Genomic DNA, 20,189 nt, shown 5'->3' with positions numbered 1-20,189 from the left:
AAACCTAAAAACAGGGACCAACCATTGTCTTCAAACTGGTGGTCATGCAAGGGAAGATACTCCCTTCCTTATAGACTTCTTTCCCTCCCCAATGCTTTTCTCTGTTCACCCCTTCCATCTTTTCTTAAAAATTCCTTTTTTTACTAGTTTCTGATTTTTGACTCAGTTCTGCAATTTTTTTAATCCATGCAGCACGATTGTCTATTCAGCATGGGAAAGTTTCAGAGATAGTCTCAATTTACACATATATAGTATCACAATTTCATGCTGTCATTTTGAAGCCTTCTCTGTCCTGCAAGCTCTGGCCATTGAATTTAGTCATTACGCTTTATGAGGGTAGATTTGTATGGAGAGATTTTGCTTTCCCTATCACTTTCGTTTTTCTCTGGATTCCCCACAATCAATGCACCTCTTGCACTGACTGTTAGGCAGAATGTAATAAATACATTTGCATCTACCATCAGCATTTAAGCCGTAAGATTGCATTGCGATGCCTTGGCATGCATGTACAATCAGCTGGAATATGTGACTGGTTTTTTTCAGAATGTAATGTGTGCTGCTTCACACTCCTAAAGCAATTTGAATGTCCCATTAGATTGGAAATGTCTCAAGAGGGTCACAAAAAATGGGTATGGGTTTTGTGAAGACAGGCAGGAAAGTAGAGGAGGAGGAGTTGTGCTCTGGGTTAAAGTGAATCATGAACTTACAGAAGTCAACTACAGTGACTATGGAAGCCCTATCAAATGCCTCTGGGCCAAGATCAGAAGGAAGATCTCCAAGGGGGATCTTAGACTAGGCATCTGCTACCGACCTCCAAACCAAGACAATCAGGGCAAAGAAGCACTAAGCAGGGTCACTTAAGCAACCGTTAGATAACAGATCCTGGGTCTTACAGACTTCAACTATCCCGACATTCTTGGTGGAGCAATACAGCAGGTCACAAAATCTATCAAGTTCCTGGAATGCATAGAGGACTGCTTCCTCCTACAAATGTTAGATGTGTTAACCAGGAATGAGGCACAGCTGGACTTGGCTGCTCACTAACCAAGGAAACCAGCTTTGTAGTATCTCGCTCGGTGGTGGCTTTGGCTGCAGTGATCACAGTGTGGAGTTTGGGGTCTGGCTGTGCATTCTGAAGGTTAGTACTAAGGCAGAGGAAACTGTTATGGAAAGAATCCTCCTGGGACCCATCACAAGTCAGATGAAACACGTGATTAGCAAATTCCAGCATGGGTTCAAAAGGTCAAATTGTGCTTGACAAACCTGATTGCCTTCTACAGCAAAGTAACCTGCTTGGCTGATGTGGGGCAGGCCATGGACACTGTCTGCCTGTGTTTCTGCAAGGCTTTCTCTATGGTCTCTCACAGCCTCCTGGTGAAGCTGTTGTGTAACAGCCTGGACGAGCTGCCCGTGCAGGGGGTGGGGAACTGACCCACAGGCAGCACCCAGAGTGGGGGTAAATGCCTCCTTTTCCAACTGGCAGCCTGGCACAAGTGGGACCCCCAGGACTGGTGTTGGGCCCAGCGCTGTTTCATGTCTTCATAAGTGGTCATCCAGAGCACTTAAAATCACTCAGGGATCAAGTGGACACTTTGGAAGGAAGAGCCAACCTGCAGGAAGGCTGTGTAGGCTGGAAAGCAGGCAAAGAAGAACCTTACAAAGTTCAACAAGGACAAGTATAAGGTCTTACACTGGGAAAGCAAATCCAGGAGCGCAGCACAGGCTGGGAGCACAAGTCTGGGAAGCAGCTCTGTGGAAAGCGACCTGGGAGTCCCAGTGAGCGACAAGCTCGGTATGAGTGAGCAGGGTGCTGCTGCAGCAAAGGAACCTGGTGAGATCCAGGGCTGCATCCACAAGGGCATCAGCAGCAGAGATTGTCCCATTCTTGTCAGTGTTTGTCTGGCCACACCTGGAATACTGCCATCAGTTTTGGTCCCCACTATACAAAAAATATATGGACAGGCTGAAAAGGATCCAAAGAAGGGCCACAGCGATCATCAAAGGGCTCAGAAGCCTGATGTGTGAGGAGAGGCTGAGAGAGTTGGGTTTGTTCAACCTTAAGAAAAGAAGGTTGAGGGAAACCTTACCACCATATTCCAGTATTTAAAGGGTGGCCACAAAGAGCATAGAGACTCTATTCTTACAAGGGGTCACATGGAAAATATGAGGGACAATGGGTTAAAGTTTCTCCTGGGGATATTCCACTTGAACTCAAGTGGAAATATTTCACAGTGAAAACAATCAGCCAGTGGAATAATCTCCCCAGAATTGGTGGATTCCCCAACATGGGGCATTTTTGAGATTTGGCTTGACAGGGTGCTTGGCTGCCTTGTCTAAATCATACTTTTGTGAAGAAAAGTTGAACCTCCTGAGGTCCCTTCCAACCTGCTATTCTGTGGTTGTATACTGAGTTAGAACCCCATGTCTAAGTTATTTGAGCAATTTGAAAAGTTTCAGTGTGTAAAACCAGAGAATTGATTTTTTGTAGATTTTGCTACAATAGTGATTCTTTTAAATATTTTAATTAAAAAGCAGTTATTTCACTGGGGTCTAGGATGTAAAGATGACAGGGTGTTATTACAAAAATGTTCAAAGAGTTTACCTGTAATATTACTGATAAAGAACAGAAGTCTGCTTTTAGCAAACTCATGCTTGAATTCTTACTTTCTGCACAGACTGCATCCTCAGCTATTAAAGGTGCTATCCAGTTGGGAATAGGATACACGGTAGGAAACCTTACATCAAAACCAGACAGAGATGTTCTTATGCAAGACTTCTATGTAGTAGAAAGTGTCTTCCTACCAAGGTAAGAACAAGCATATTCAATTTTTCTTCAGTAGAATTTAATAATTAAACTCTTAACTAGATATTTTGAACCAGGTTTGTTCTCCAGTTCTAACAAAATTGTGTTAGAGTAAGTATAACACATGAAACTTGAAAATTATCTGGTCTTCATGTTGTCATTGAAAATTAAGGTAGGGAGAGAACTGGAAAGGTCACAGTTCATCTGAAGATTTGAGACTTACCATTTGTAGAGAGGGAAAGTAATTTTTACACTTTCAATTAGAGGAATTGTCAATAAGAATTTGAAGTGATTTGTGGATCCAACATTTACATTTGTTTAGTTGTGGTTTATTTTCTAAAAATAATACTTGATATATTGTTGAGAGTGTTTAAAAATTTATGGAAATTCAAGTCCTGCCATTTGAAGTATAACGTAATAATTTATACTACAACACTGCATTTTATTGACACTATAAAATTCTATCCAGAACTCCAGTCTGTGAGAACGTTCAGCTCCTACAGGCTATGCTGATTACAGGTTGTGCACCTTTACTGCCTTGCTACCTCAGCTTGTATCACTGCCAAGTTGATGGTATAGAAATTGTAGCAATACAGTTAGGCTGATAAGGGAAATCAAGGTCATACTGATTTTTAATGTTCAGAAGATAAGTACAGTGTCATGTACCCTTTCCAAGTTACGTATGCTAGCAAGAGATGAAGAAGGTTTAGGAGAAATGTATTTCACAACCAGGATGACTTACTCTGTTGAGTGTTGTCTGGGTTCTCAGAATTGATAAGTACAGTAATTTCAGTAAGTATATGCTATATATGTATTATTTCCTGCATTTGGGAATGATTTCTATCCGTTTTTCCAAGTTTTGTTCATGTGCAGTTTGAATGCTACTTCATAAGGTGTTCCGAATAATTTATAATCCTTAGTATTTACTGGTGTCACTAAACCAAGTTAAATTAACAATGTACAAAGTATTTGCAGGCTCTTTAAATTTTGGTAAATTTAAATTTTGTAATGTAAAATTTTGGTATAAATGTAAATTTCCTTGATTTGACTCCTGGTTTTCATTGAACTGGGATATCCTTCAGAAAAAAAAAAATTCTTTTGTGAAATGAAGCTTTTACATTACATTCTCTTGTTCCTAGGAGTTGAGAGTATTCATATCCTTGTTTTGGTGTTAATCATAGGGTTTGTGCACGGATTAGTAGTCTTTCTCTTGTAGATTAGGTGGATATAGAGAAGTTAACTATATGCATGTGTTTGCATATACACTATAATCACAAAATTTTGTTTAAAAAATCCAACATACAGGTAAGAAATTTGCACATAATGCAAAAAAGTTTTTATTGGTGAGAAAAATGTCTGCCTATGACAGTGATGGAGGCTTCCATCACTGGATGGTATGTTTGCTATATCAGTTTTGTTCTTGGAAACTAAATGGATCCTACATGCTATAACTGTTTTATTACATAGCATGGTTTGAGAAAGAGCATCTCTTCTCTTTTTAAACTTAGTTTTAAAGCAACAAGTAAAATAAAACAATTTGTAGTCCATGGCATTGCATGTGCCTTCTTTGCTGTGAGACTCACATGTATGTACACACAGAAATGGGATTTCCTTTTTTTTGTATTGGTATTAAAAGAAGAGCTGGGAGACATCCCTTCTGGCCTGAAGCAAAATCAAAAGGCAGAAGGAAGAGACTGACTGCACTAGTGTAAAATTGAATAGAAAAGCTTTAGCAAGAGCAAGATGAGGTTGAGTAAACTTTTTGCAGAAGTTTGCAGCTGAAGGAGAACCTAACAGTGCAGCAAGAGTGGCGCTAAATCTTTCCAGACAGTGTCCTATAAAAACCAAATATTTTGGGTAAAATTAGACAAATGAAAGTAATGGCCAAAGCAGTGTAGTTTTGGGATTTGTGATTTTTTTTTGCGTAGCTAGGTAGTAAGCAGTATATAGCATAGAGAGTCATCTTGACTGTAACAAAGAGCATCTCCATAAAGAGCACTTGTTGACAATGTTGACTGTCTGTAGCAATCTCTTCAAACCACGACACTTGATTTCTTATGCTGATGCACAGAAATTTCAAATCCTGCTATGTCTCAATGTAACATGCACTTTTATTTATCTAAAATATATTCAACCAGAAGTGTATTACTGTGCATAAATTGTAATAATTTAGGATTGCACGAAATTAATACGTGATTCTTTCTTGCTGTTTGAGAGTATTGGGATGTTGTTTCATGATGGCATTATGTGGTTTGGTCCTGAGTCATGTGAATAGGGAGCTTCATTACCCATGTTGGAAGTTAAAAGCAAAGGTTACACATTCTTTACAGCTAGGGCTGCACTCCCAAGGTGCACCTCAGCTGCTCTTCATTTTTTCCTAGGGGGGTACCCTACATGTGATGGCAGCACTGTTAAAAGCAATTACTGTAATGACTTTTTTTTTGTTCCCTTTGGATTGGTCTGGGCTGAAAGCAGTTAGTGGAAATTAGTTACACCAGCAGGTGAAGTGGGTTGACCTCTACCTGGGAGTACCCTGGAGCAAGCTGAGGGTGGGTAAACTTTCTGCAGAAGTTTGCAGCTGAAGGAGAACCTAAGAGTGCAGCAAGAGTGGTGCTGAAACAGGTGCTTACCCAGCAAGGTGCAGTATTTTTCCACTTGCTTTGGGCACAAATAATGCATCTGCAACTTCAAACTGGCTATCAGCTGAACTTTCCCTTCATTGTGGCAACTTCACAGCAGCCTGCCTCTTCGCATGGTGTCCTGCTCCACCTTCCTCCCATGTTTTCCCTGTCTCACCTGTGTCTGGCAGCGAGGTGAGAAGACTGTTTTTCAGTCATAGGCACCACCTGCTTTGATAGCAGCAAGAGCACAGTTATGGTGGCAGTGGTAAGATAGACCTAAGGTAGCAGAAATGCAATGCAATGCAGCCTTTGCAGCAGTGAGCAGAAGAATGTTATATCTGTCCTTCTATAATTAGGGGGAAATAGTCAGCACTTGTTTATGAATTTTATTGGTTGAAGAGGATAAATAGTCTCTGCATACCTCTCAGACCCTGAAATAACCCTCAGCCTGTGTCTCTGCTTCAGTAGTCATACTGAAGTGTTCAGGATTCATTAAGATGGGAGAAAAATGCCAGGGGAAAAAGTGGTTAGGTCGGATCTGAACGTAACTGCTCTGCATATTGTAGGAACTACTGATGTAAATCAGGAGTAACTCCCTGGATTGCAGGTTACTCCTGGTCCAGAGTTACTTTGTAACTGTGTTAAATTGGTCATAGTTTAGCCCAGATTAATTTAGGTGTTTATTTCTGGAAGTGACTTTGAGTGAAGTACAGGTGTCTCTGTACAGTGGGTGGATTTGAATTGCAAAGGTGCTTACCTTCATTTGCACATTGTAGTGGTGGAGGGCCTTTCATCCCTTTCTCTTCAAGCTCCCCAGGAGTTCATACAACATGTTATTTTTGGAAAATGAGGTATTACTGGAAGCTGCTATAATGGAGCTCATTGAGAACCACCTTCCAGATAGAGTTAAATTGGTACTATGCAAATATGCTCCTAGGATGGAGAAACAAAATGAACCCTGCACTGAGCCACATGATTCTGAAGATAGTGTCTGAAGTCTCCACCCTACAGAGTGAAATAGAATATTTCTCCACTGAATGAAGGGAAACCACTCCAAATAACCTCTTTTCTGGCTTTTCAACTCTGCTTTGGAAATCTAGCAACAGAGGTGCTTACTTCAGTGTTGGTACTGATGCAACAGTGGGTGGAGGGTTCAGTGGGAAAGTTCATCCTGCATGTGCTCTCTATGCTCTGTCCTATGACTGAGCTATGTGGGGCATGTTTGTGCCCCTGTCTTCCTTGGCTGGAACCAGTTCCCAGTGGCACAATTTGCTTCTAGTTAGTAGTTAGTACAATGTGGCTGCAGCAATATTTTGTCAGCCCTTTGACTGGGCTGTGGCACTGGCTCCCGGTGAGATGGCCATGGTTAGAACAGCTTGTTGCTCATCTGTAAGCCTAGCTCTGGCAGATAGTGGTGGCTCAAGCTGGTCACTGGGCCACAGGGATGTGCAGCTGTTTGTAAACTGGCAGTTTAGGCAGCTTGTTAAGCTCTTCCAGCAGACATAGAAGGAGGTGCATTTTCTGTGGTAATGACTGAGAAGCCAAACAGAAGCTGCTCCATTTTATCAGCTAATATTGGCTATGAAGCTTCAGAAATGCAGAGTGTTTTAAGCAAGATGGTTTGTTTCAGCCTGCATTTTTTTGTTGTCTTAGATGGAGGCTGCTTCTAAGCACAGCTATTGAGTTTGACCTTTTTTGCAGCAACTTGTTAGTCAATCTTATGTACTTCCCTTGCTAATACACTTTTATTGCAGGGTCTAGACCCTGCATATTGAGAGCAGTTGCTGTGGTTTCTAATTGAGCTGGGAAGTGTTAGATGCCGATGACCTGTAAGCACTCTGCAGCTACAGTTTGTGTACTGAACTGGTTCATTTACAAATTGCTTTCTTGTGACGCTAATGAAAGATTATTCAGTACTTTCTGCTCTTTAATATCAAAAGCCTACCATTGTATTGTGATAGCATTTGAATAACTGCTCAAATAAGTAATCAAAAAATACTAAGAAAGTAAAAACTTTTACATATGGCTAGTCTGGGTCCTACCCTACATCCAAAACTGAAGTTTACTGCTTTCTAGTATGTTTTTGAGGACTGATTGAGGAAAAATGATACTTACCCTTGGAAATATCTTTGTACCAAATCTGTATCACAGGTTAGCTGATGGACTAAGGAGTGTATTTGTAGTATAGAATGCTCTGCAGGTTCAGTGTGACTAGTATTTAAATGTTCACACTAACAAGAGTTGTGTAACTTAGACCATGATATGTGTTTCCAGTGGGTGGTTTCACAAGGCCGATAAAGTGACCTGAATATTCTGATATGCTGCTGCTCTTCTTTGATACTTCGGTTGCAGAGATGCACAGAACTCATGTTCTGACAAGGTTTTTACAGTTTGTGAGTTGAGTGATAGCACAGAGAGGAGGATGAAAAACAAGCATTAGAAATGGGGATACTTTGGCAACAAAAGCTAAAAACCTGTTATGAATTGCTGGACTCAGCTACTTCTGTTACCAACAAATTATTGGTAAACCTCTGATTACCTGGATAGTTATATGGTTATGTAAACATACTTAAACTACTTTTCAAGTACTCTGAGATCCTGTATTTTAATAGCATTTCCAGTTGGTTATGAAATAGTCATATCTTTGTCATCGTAAGTAAATGCTTCTGTATTCAGCTGTTACATAGATATGATTGGCTTGGCTTGTTTTAAAGTTGCTTACTATTCCTAGTTGTATTTCAAAGCTGCTTTGCAGGGAACTGCTTAGGATAGCGTTTGGAGACTGAAAGTTTAGGAAAATGTGAGAAAAAAGGGTATTACCACTGGACTTTATCCCACAGTATGAAAAAAACACAGACACACCTATTTGTACAGATAACCATGATACCTACTTCCATCACATGGGAAATTATACTTTCCTGAAATTAGACACAGGAAAGGAGTATACCAAAGCACTACCTGACCTGCAGCGTGTGTTTGTTTGATACAGTTTTTAGAGCTGAAACACATGTTGATGAATTTTTAAAAAGCAGCTGTATCCAACAGCAATAAAACTGAAATTAGATCATTTTAGTTTTTAATGTTGGGAGCATTTAAGTTCAGATATTTTATTTTGATTTTTGCAATCTGAAAAAGAGTTGCTTTCACTGAAAGAACTGAGGTATTCCTCCTCTTCAGGTTTTTTACAATACACATGAGAAAGTTATACATGGGGTCACAACTACAGACTTAATTCTTCTGTTAACAGCTCCATCAGAGCCTTTTAGCAATCCTCAGAATGAAGGCTTGCTACCAAGATATGCAGCTAGCTCTCTCTGCCCCTTCAGATAGGTGTGGTATCTCCTGAGTACATCCTACCAGGGTGAGGCCACAGCAAAGAAAAGCTGCCAAGAAACGTATCTGGATGTCTTGTTTAGCAAATTTTTGCAAGCCATGGGGTTCACTATTAAAAATGTAATTCGTTTTAGTTCACTTTTTGTTTGATATTGCACCACCTATGCTTTTAATCCACTCTCAGCATTTACAAAGTGACAGGCTAAGATGCACATACTGTCATTTCTAGGTGTGCTTGATTTAAAAAAAAAAAATTACAATTTAAGTATTAAACCAAACTTGCATTTGAAGCTTAGTCTCTCTTCTTTAGTCTGCCTACAAATCTTTTTCTTTTGTGTGGTCTAACAGCTAAGGTTATTGAAATACCTCATAAGTTACAATTGTTCCCTAATCTTTCCATAGCCTGTATTTTGTTGTCACAGCTCATATTAAAAGTCTTGAATTCCTCAAGATTGCCAGAATCGGAGCTCATTTTAAAAGTCTTTATCTTTGTTTTTCTGGTAGACCTGGTAAACTAGCTGAGAGGGAAATTATGGTTACCCCCTTTCTGTTATGTCCAAAGCACCATTTTGCAGATTTAATTTTTTGTCAATAGATCATGGGCATTTTTCTTGTTCAACTTCAAAGACATAATCATCCCCATGAAACTCCCTAGACTGATTAAAAATCATTATATGTAGTGCTTTGCACATACGCTTTAATCCCACGAAAGCAAAACTGTAAAATGCATCAAGCAAATGTGGAGAGAAACCACGGAGTACATTCTTTCAATAGCTAATAGAGTGGAATGTGAATAATTCTAAATAGGGTAGGGATGTACTTACATAAAGCATTCTCTACAGTGGAGTTTGTCGTTTTCCAGCGAGAGCAAGGCCATACTCCATTCATATTTGTCATATGAACTTCAAATTGATATGAAATTTGAAGTTTCCATTACTGTATATTACTGGAAGTGAGGGTGCTTTTTCTATTAAAAATAACATCAAGAAAACCTTAGAAACTATTTTCCAGAGTACTAAAAAGAAATTTTAAATTTGTGTCAAGCTTGCTTCATAAGTTACAGAAGAGCTTACTGTTGGGGTCAGTAAACTATTCTATTAGGTAGTGAAGCTGAAACGAATTAATATGATTAACAGAAACAGTAGGGTATGATAAAATACTCTGTAGACCTTAAATATAAGGTATTTCTTAAAGATGATTTTATAAAGAATAAAGAAATTTGTCTGCATAGTGAAATTGACTGTTATATCTGTAAAAAAGTAATCTGATGTGCTCTAAATAAATGGAATTGCCCTCTGTGTAGAAGCTGTTCCAAAATAATTGTTCTGTTTTACAATAAATCTCCCCTTGCTATGCATTACTGTGCACCTGCTGAGCCAGCATTGGTCATTTTACTCCACATGCACTTAGCAAATGGCTCAGAGCAGTGCTACTGTCATGGCAAACCTCCTACCTTCATCTCACCTTAGTGAAGTGACAGTACATGTTCTGGTATAGTAAGGACATGTCATCTATTTGCTCATATGCTTTCACAGGAGAAGCTTTTGAGTTATGCCTGGAGGAAACAGATTTATATAAGTATTTAGTACTGAAAGGTAGAACTTTATAAAAAAGTTTAGATGCTTTATATTCCCTGACAATTATGTGATACTTAGTAGAAAACACTCTGTTCTGTTCTTTTTTCCATCTTATGGCAATTAAGTTCATTTACAAGTATGACCCCAGGTTCCCAGTGTAGCTGTATGACCACTGGGGCATCCTCATATTGCACAAAAATTCAGTGAGTCACAACCAGCTCTAAAAAACTTAATGTCAGACAAATCTGGCAGTGTTCTGAGCAGCTGAAAGGCCTTATGAATGAACATATCTTAACTGTAAAGAAAAACTGCCATCTTTAGCTTTTATACTACTGGCATCCATCTTTTGGCTCTATAATGGAACAATAAAGCATATATGGATTTGATTTTGATACCTTGGAATTGTACTGCAGTAGACATAAAGTGATCAGAGCAGTTCATTAGGACTAGGTAACCTTCACTATTACCTGTAGGGTTTAGCACTCCAAGAAGCAGCAGTATTCTATTGTCTTTGTATGTATGGTTGGTCATCCACAACCATCTTTTTATGTGTGAATTCACGACAGAAATCTGTTTTTTTTCCTCCGTATGTCTCTTATTCAAGAGTCTGAAGTCTTACACATTTCTGGAGCCTGAGAAAGATTGTTCACCTGCTGTCACAGAAACAGTTTGGTTTTGTGGGGGTTTGGCAGTGTCCATGCCAGGGGCTGCTAGGTGGGTTGGATAGGCTTCTGTCATCAAACTATTGTTAATGAAAGGTGGCAAGTCCATGTAACAAGTATTAATTGTACAGGATGAAACCTCTTATTTAGTCTTTTTCAGGAATGTTGCTTAACATTTATTGCTTTTCATATCTGTGTGAATTTGTAGCCTTTTTTAGTGTCCTTTGGATATTCTTTTTGCCAAGCATAATGGCAATATTCCACATTTCTGAATAATTTAATTAGCGTACGTGAGTAGAGAAGTGCTGGGAAAGCTGACTTCAGCTACTGTGTCAAGTCTTGGATTTTGTATTTATCTATTTATCAAGCCATTTAGAGATGGGCCAAACTGATAAGGACAGTAGAACAGAACAACATTTTACTCTTATCAAGGACAGTAGAACACAACAGCACAACTTTGGAGAAATAGATAAAGGATGTAACTTAGACAAACAGAAGTCATGCTAAACACAAGCAGGAAATCAGCTCAGCTCTGCAAGGCTGACAGAGTAGAAGTTATGCAAAACAACGATATTGCACTTACTCAAAAGCAGGGGTCAAGGAACAGCCACATAGAAATGACACTGGACATTGAAGACAGACCCCAAAGAATCACATAAGGACTTCTGGTAAGGGGAGTGATTATGTCAAATAAAGTCAAGTAAGCAGGGATAGCGAAAGAATAAGTAATCAGTGTGTACGATAAAAACTCTGTTCACTCGATGCTCAGGGCACTCAAAAGGAGGAAGGGTCCCCCGAGTGACCAGCAAGCTGTAATAAAGGCCTGCTTTTTGATACTCAGAACTGTGTTAGAAAGTTTCTATCTGGCTGATTTCATTATCAAAACTCTGAAAGGTGTTATTGTTTGTTTTGAAATCATAGTGTAGAACTTCACTCCTCTTCTTAAAAGCCCTCTCTAGAGGTTTCCATCATAAATGAATCCAAGAGCAGGTTTGGGGTTTTTTTGAAATCTAGGAGCATTTTGCTGCTGATGTTTTCCTTTAGCTTAAATATAGTGTTCGTCTCAAGACTTTTGTAAATCAGCCTAAAAATACAATGAGATGATAAATATAAAACAAGGAAAAGAGCTAAAGAGTACAGGTAACGAACAGAAGGAGCTAGAAGCCATAGTGTAGCAGGAAAGCTATGTCACATTCACCACCACAGGAACACGGTGGGATGACCAGAGTGCTGCACTGGATGGCTACAAGCCCTTCAGAAGGGACAGGCAAGGAAGGAGAGGTGGTGAGGTGGCTCTGTACATTAGGAAGTGTTTTGACTGTACAGAGCTCAAGGATAGTGATGAGAAGGTTGAGTGCCTATGGGTGACAATGAGGGGGAAAGCCAAAAAGGCAGGTATCCTGGTGGGAGTCTGATATAGACCACCCAACCAGGATGAGGAGGTGGATGAACTATTCTATGATCAGCTGGCTGATGTTTCATGATTGTCGTGAAATCATGGGAAATTTTAACCTGCCAGATGTCTGCTGGAAATTTTAACCTGCCAGATGTCTGCTGGAAATTCAGCACAGTGAAGAGGAGGCAGTCTAGGAGATTCCTGGAGTGTGTGAAGGTAACTTCCCAACACAGCTGGGAAGTGAGCCTACCAGGGGAGCTGCCCTGCTGGATCTGCTGCTTACAAACAGAGAAGGGCTGGTGGGAGAGACACTGTGGTCAGAGCCATCTTGAGCACAGAGACCATGACACAAGAGTTTTCAATACTTGGGAGTGTCAGTCTCTGCCCTGGACTTCTGAAATGCAGACTTTGTCCTGTTCACGTTTAAACATGATCTTTATGCAAATGCATACAGGTGGTGAAAATAATTTCCTTTAAGGCAAGAAAAAGGAATTTGCTGGCACTGTCTCTCACAGTCATTTCTATTACAGTGATTAATGGTGATACAGGGGTTTATCTGCATTTATGCTCTTTCCTCAGCAGCAAACAGTCAAGTTAGGCAGTTTCACAGTAAAAGTAGCTGCTAGTAATTGCTCAGTAATTTGGTTTGGTTTATTTTTGTTTTTGTTTTCAGTGAAGGGAGCAATCTTACCCCTGCTCATCATTACCCTGACTTCAGATTTAAGACATATGCACCTCTTGCCTTCCGCTATTTCAGAGAACTTTTTGGTATCAAGCCTGATGACTATTTGGTAAGAGCCTGCAGTTTTCCTTTGAGTTACAAATTATTATAAAGCACGCTAGTTTCATTGTGGCAGAAAAGGATTCTTAAAGGGTGCCTGACTCAGTAAGAAATTTTGTGTGTGGAGGGGTATATAACTAGTGAATATTTTTAATGTTTACAGAAATTTTAATTCTTTGTCTTTGAGACGATTAGTGTAAAAAACCTGCTTTGTTTATTGACTAAAGCAACATCCATGCCATTCAGAAAATTCTTCTAGAGAAGTTATAATCAGTCATTTCAGGACTTTTGTCAATTCAGTTCTAATTAAGTAGTTCTGTGTTATTTGTGTTACTTAAGCACTTCATTACAAGTGATGTCTGCAAATGTTCCTGTCTAGCTTTGAGACTAAAAATGGCAGACTAAAAATGAAGCATTTTCTAATATCGCCTTTGTTCTATTTCATAAATTGAAGACTTAGTCTTTCACAGTGTTCAGTGGTTTACATGAGAAAAAAAAATTACTAATTTGCTGACATAGTAAAAGCAGGCTTTGCTTGCTGGAACCACTTTGTACAGTGCTAGGACAAGTATCCACTATTTTATTTCTCCTGTAGTTCTGCTTTTGGACAGGTAGTGTGAATGCAAAGCTGGATTGTCTTCTAGATGTTTGCCCCATATCCAGTTTGTTTCCTGGAGGGTCACCCAAGAAATCAGAGTCCTGGTACAAATTAGCAACTTTACATGTCAGAGTTTTATTGTGCACTTTTTTGAATGAGTTTTAAAATTTTTTTGTTCCATTATTGATAATGGCTTCTTTAAAACCAAAAGAATTTGAAAGGGCTTGGGCAAATAAAAAAGAAAAATTGATTAAATGGTGCTGAAACATTACTTAATATACTACTAAATATATTGTTTCTGTTGTGTTCAAGTATGCTATAATGGATTTTTTTTTCCTATATGGACAATAAGCCTGAAAGCAAAACTTAGCTGTTTTTGTTTTTACTTAGGTTGAATGTGGGTGTCTTAATGTGGGTGTCTTATTTTAATTCTTTAGTGCTATGTATGGATTTTGTATTACTAGTCCTCATGACCATAGTTATATATAAAAAAAGATAATTAATTTGAATTATAAATTGTAGTAGCAAGGAAATAAAGTTGTTTGGGAATTTTATAAATCATAGAGTGGTTTAGATTGGAAGAGGCTTAAAGATAATTGAGTTCCAACTTTGCTGCCGTGGGCAGGGACACCTTCCACTAGACCAGGTGGCTCAAAGCCCCATCCAGCCTGGTACTGAACACTTCAGGGGATGGAGCATCCACAATTTCTCTAGGCCACATATTCCAGTGCCTCACCATTCTCAGAGTGAGGAATTTCTTCCTTCCATTGACCGCAACTCTTAGAGTATGACCAATTCCTTATCCACTGAGTGACCCATTTATTGAATCTATGCCTCTCCAATTTAGAGACAAGGACATCATGTGTGACAGTTACATCATTATGTAATGTGTTATTTATCTTATCTCTTTTTATGGACTTGGCAAAAGATGAAGTATGTGGGCTGTGTTGCCAGCTGCTAAAAAGACTGTGCTTCCTAGAGTAAAGCTGTTATCACCTGCAACTTCTTTTCCATCTAAGGAAGCCTTTGCAGTAGCAGAAGTCAAAGCTTATAGAAAGACTGCATGCTATGAGTAAGATTTGTGACAGCCAGTTTAAGTACAAAAAGGCTATGCCCTGAGGGAAATTCCCAGTAAAGACAACTTGTTGCAGATTCTTTTTTCTCTTGGCACAGCAAAACCCACGAGTGGTATGTGGGTAGTAGTAAATGATTGTCCAGCTGTGGCTGAAGGGTATCAGAAGTAAATAAGAAGAGTAGAAATTACAGCAAGCATATGTGAGTTTACACTGTTAATTTGAAGTGACAAAGCTCAAAGATTCAAAGCTTCACCTTTTCCAAGGAGGATGAGTGGTAATGCACTGTAGGAGTCAGACTGCATAACAAGCGTAAATACATTTGAACAGCAGGTAGAATTAAATTGTCACTGGAAACCTCATGGAGTACTGTCATTTTGCAGGGAAACTTCTTGCTAATAAATACTCAGTTGTCAGGCTCTTGGGGATTTTCTTACTTTTTGGTTTTGATTTGACTTTCAGAGGTGTCCAGTGAAAACTAGCTGGGCCCTTTATATAGCAGTATTTGGTGGGTAGACTCCTTTCAATACCAGTTTCACAGGATAGGATTGGCCTATTTGTCTATAATGAGAAACCTCTACTCCCAGTTTATTTTTCTACCATCTTGTACCTGTTTCCTTCAAAAATGGATATGAAAAGCAAACAGTTGCAATGACAATATCTTCTCAAAGTTTTTGACTCAGGAATTTGCTGTGCTGACAGCATGGGGATCAACTACTTCCCCCTCAACCACTGGCTTCACTCCAAAGGAAAGTTCACCAGTTGCAGTGGGACATGAAGAGGGATCGTATGCTCAGCTGCCACCTGCTCTTCCGTGATTGTGCAGCATGTCCTGGGCAGAGTGACCTGCCAAACCTTAGCCAAATTTCTGTGAACCAGCTTGCTGTACAGCAGCAGTAGTGTTGCTACATGATTCTCTTGTGCCTATTTGAACTTGCAGTTCTTCATACTAAACTTGTGTTTGGGTAATGCATGCATTGGCAGTGAAAAACAATTTTTGTCTCTTCCAGTACTCAATCTGCAGTGAACCTTTAATTGAATTATCCAACCCAGGTGCCAGTGGGTCCTTGTTTTTTGTAACTAGTGGTGACGAATTCATCATCAAAACAGTTCAACACAAAGAGGCTGAGTTTCTTCAGAAGCTCTTGCCAGGTTATTATATGGTAAGCAATTGAAGACTGTATTTTACCTCTATTTTACCTGTTTCCTGTCACACTTCTGAAGATTCAGTTTCATTTGTCTTGTAATATTTCACTGGGTTTATCTGTATTTTTTGTAATATTTTTTACATTTTTACCTGCCTTTCTACTTCGTACCCTACACACCTAACAGAAAGAATAGATATAAATCAAGAATATATTTAAGATAAGAATTGGTGCTCTTTTAGCATTCAAGATGAAGCTGAATGTCGTCACCTGATTCGATACCAAACTTTGCTCTAATAAGCTAGTAACAAAATAAGGTTTCTAAATTTCTAATTCAGTTTTTTTCTCCATTTTGTGTTTGTCTACCCTCTGCATTTCACTCAGAGTGGACAAAGAAACTAGACCGGTCAGTTTCACTTTTGTTTCCAACTACTTCTAATTTCCATTTCTCATGTGTAAAAGCAATGATGTAAAAGATATTTTTATCCATGTAATTTGTTCAAAACTTAATTTTTAAATGGAGCTTCTTGAGAACTAATTCTAAGTCCATTGTATTGAGTTTTGTGTGTCATCAGAAGGGAAAACCATTGATGAAAAAGTAAGTAGAATTTAATTAATTTTCTTTTTTAAGGAGAGCCACTCATATGTATGAACAGAGATTCTTCTGGGTGGTATGTGGGATTTTGTATTATTGGACCTGTGACTGACTTTCTTTTCTTGCTTTGCTTTCTGAAGTAAATACTTGAAAAATTACCCTCTCACTTATACTAAAAATGAGGAATGTTGTCTTTATTGTACTAAAGTAACATGGATTCACTGTGTGTGTAAAAAAAAAAAGGTGTGTACTGACACATCAAAAAGGACAATGGTGGCAGGTACTTTTTTGTTGTTTCTAATTATGATAATCTGCTCAGCATAAGTTTGAGTTATTACAAATACATGTAAGGCCAGTTTGTATTGTTTCTGGGGAACTTTATCCTCACTACTGTGCAATGCTTTCCGAAGTATAAAATTGCTGTGATTATTTCTGTGAAAGTACTTTCTTCTGATAGTTGTATGTTGTGACTTAGTAATCATGTAAGACCTGAGATAGTGTTTCCCCTTCTTTCTTTTTCATGCCAAAGACTGAGAATAGTTTTATTCAGAAGGAGGATTTTCTCTCTCACCTCTGTTATCCTCTCCTACCTAATTTATTTTGCTTGTTGTGGAATTTGGATTATTTCACACTTTTCTGTTCTTATGGTCAATTGTGGTTCTGATGGTCAGTTGTGGTTCTATTATGACCTCACATTCCTTTTGAAATAACTTAGTCGTTTGGCACTAACCCTGAGTCTGTAAAGCCTCATGGAGGGAGGGGTTCTGTTTTTCAGAATCCAAGTCAAGATAATGAGAACTGCATTTGACCCAAACTCCTTCCAGCAGGTAAAATTCAAAGGTTGTTCGGGTCAAAAAAGAATAAATTAGGTCTTTGGCATGCATTTAGGTTTGGCCTAGTCAGCTCTTTTCTGCAAGAAAGAGAAACCTGCTATAAATATAATTACTGCTCTGGTTTTGGCCTTTATAAGTTCCTGGCAAAAAGGCAGTGCCCATGCTAGCTTTCTGAAATAGAAACCCACAAAGATAATCAACTGGTTGAAGAAACTATACTGAATAAGAAAACATACACAATTTTCTTCATGTTTGTTAATGTCCTTTGCTATTAAAAAAAAACCCCTTCTTAAGTATGGAAGATCATTGAAAATAGACTTAGATTTAAAAATCTCTTTTTTGTTTTAGAATCTGAACCAGAATCCAAGGACTCTTCTTCCCAAATTTTATGGGCTGTACTGCGTTCAGTCAGGAGGCATTAATATTAGAATTGTTGTCATGAACAATGTTTTGCCACGAGCCTTGAAAATGCATTTCACATATGACTTGAAAGGTTCCACATACAAAAGGAGAGCATCAAGAAAAGAGAGGGAGAAGTCCAATCCTACATTCAAAGACCTGGATTTCCTGCAAGATATGCATGAAGGGTTGTATTTTGACTCTGAAACACACAGTGCACTAATGAAAACACTACAGCGGGATTGTCGAGTGAGTACAAATTGACTTAAACTTCTGTGTTCACCTCTGCTCTACATTTACTCAGTATACGTTGTTTAACCTCCATCTGTTTTCCATGCTATTTAATGAGGGATAACTATGGATGTCAGAGCACTGATGAAGTATTTTAATTAAGCTACAGTGATCTGAGATCATAGTCATAGAGTAGAATGTCTGTATACTTCTTGAGCACCAACAGACTGGGTACCATGAGCACTTCCCTCACTGGGGAGCTTGTTCCAGTGCTTGGCCACCATTTCACTGAAGAATTTTTTCTTATATCCACTCTGAACTTCCCGAATGCAGCTTTAAGCCGTTCCCTTGCATCCCATCACCAGGCACCAACAATCAGCACCACCCTTTCTACCCGCCTCAAACCTAACATTCTCCTCTGCTCTTTACAAGTCATGCCTTGTAGTCCTTTCACCGTCTTCGTTGCTTTCCTTTGGACACATTCAAATATTTTATATCCTCCTTACACTGTAGAGCCAAAAATGGCACGCAGTCCAGAGAAAAGGTGAGGCTGCACTGATGCTGAGTGTAGTGTTACAATCACCTCTTTCAAAACCAGGTGACTGTACTGTGCTCAGTGTACCCCAGCATAAATCCTGTATTATAGAGGACTATCCCTCTATTTCTCTGTACATCCAGGATTATACTGATCCATCTGTGACAATACCTAGGAATGAAGTCCAGTAGATTTAATATGATGATGATTATTATTTCCATTAAATTGGAGATTTTAATTAATTTTTACTCTAGATATAATTAGCACTGTGGAACCATTGCTATGTATGATAAACTGTAAGTAGAGCTGCTGTGAACATGTCTCTTGGTAAGCTAGGAATGGGAAGGCAGGCCTAGTGGCAGCAGTCTTATTTCTAGACCAAGGTAATTTCTTCCTCAGCTGAAAAGTAGTGCTGTCCACATAATATTTTCAAGGCAAAAGAGGGATACCTATCATTGCTCTTTGAGAGGACCTTGGTGAATGGAATCAGTTCCTGTTATGGACAGAGAAAATTGCTGTAAAATAGATTTTTTTTTTTTTTTTTCCTGTAGCATGGGTAAAAAAATATAAAGTAGGAAAAGGGAGACTCTAGATCTCCCAGAGCTTCCCAGGGTTCACGGGGTTGTGGAGAGAAAAAATTGGCTTTGTCTGAGGGAAATCTTAAGAATTTCATAATCAAAAAGCAAAATGGATAGTCTGAAATCACCACATAGAGGAGATACCCTGAATATCAGAGTTTGTTGTTCACTGCCACCTGTGGTACAAGATGGAAAGCATTGTTTCTGCACATGAATAGAATTTTTTGTTTAACTATCACAGAAGTCTGCAATGCCTTGTGATTGGTTTGTAAAGCTGTGTGACCTAATGTTCAGCTGCATATTCAGTATGAGACATTTATCTGACACCACACATTGTTCTTTCTGTAGCCTCTTGCAGTGAGTATTTCCTGAGCTCCTACCATGTGTGATGACACAGAATGCATCAGAATGTCGCATCTGGGGATCTGGATGCCTTTCTGTGCATCCCTACTTGTCCAAGGTTACTTACCCAGTCAAAGCCTGGGGAGTCCATTGTATTGGAAATAATAAAGGGAATCTAAAAGAGGGAACTGGACTGAAAAGTAAAAACAAGAATCAATCATTTAATTGTTACCTACAAAGGGACTTTTACTGGTTCTTTGAAAGTCTGGGAAAATTCCGGCTACATGTTACTTGAGTGCTGATCTAATATAATTCCTTTCAGTGTATAATCTTAAATTAACCACTCTAAAGTTGGTCTAGAATTTTTAAGGGCCCAGCTAAATTTTAAAAGTACTAAAAGTAAAGAAGAAAATCACGCTATAGTAATCAGTGTATTTATGTAAATACACATATAAAAAGTAAAGTGTATGTGTGTATCTGTAGATATATGTATATACATACACTGAAGGTTATATGTATATAAAAAATTACCTGGCATTTTTTTTCTATTCAAACAAGTCTTACTCTGTGTTGTAAAACAGAAGGAGCAGACACTGTTATCTTTCATATAGCTGGATTTTCTCAGCTAATGAGGTCGGATCTGACTACCTACCTTTTACTTCTACCTTTAAAAAGACTAGAAATGTT

At 38.8% G+C, this 20,189-nt stretch overlaps 1 protein-coding gene across 1 annotated transcript in view; it reads left to right on the top strand.

Annotated features, from left to right (window-relative positions):
* Positions 1-20,189, top strand: part of PIP5K1B (phosphatidylinositol-4-phosphate 5-kinase type 1 beta) — a gene marked incomplete at its 5' end in the record, with an annotated part of 58,050 nt that overhangs the window by 8,791 nt on the left and 29,070 nt on the right. Inside the window, 4 exons of the mRNA XM_082301404.1 lie at positions 2,676-2,806; positions 13,066-13,183; positions 15,855-16,007; positions 17,766-18,065. Of these exons, the coding sequence (XP_082157530.1) occupies positions 2,676-2,806; positions 13,066-13,183; positions 15,855-16,007; positions 17,766-18,065 (702 nt within the window). The remainder of the gene's footprint in view (positions 1-2,675; positions 2,807-13,065; positions 13,184-15,854; positions 16,008-17,765; positions 18,066-20,189) is intronic.

The sequence above is a fragment of the Coloeus monedula genome (assembly GCF_965178545.1).
Source record: "Coloeus monedula genome assembly, chromosome: Z".
Taxonomy (NCBI): Eukaryota; Metazoa; Chordata; class Aves; order Passeriformes; family Corvidae; genus Coloeus; species Coloeus monedula.
Note: the sequence above shows the minus strand (reverse complement) of the source record. Positions and strands in the feature narration are given on the sequence as shown.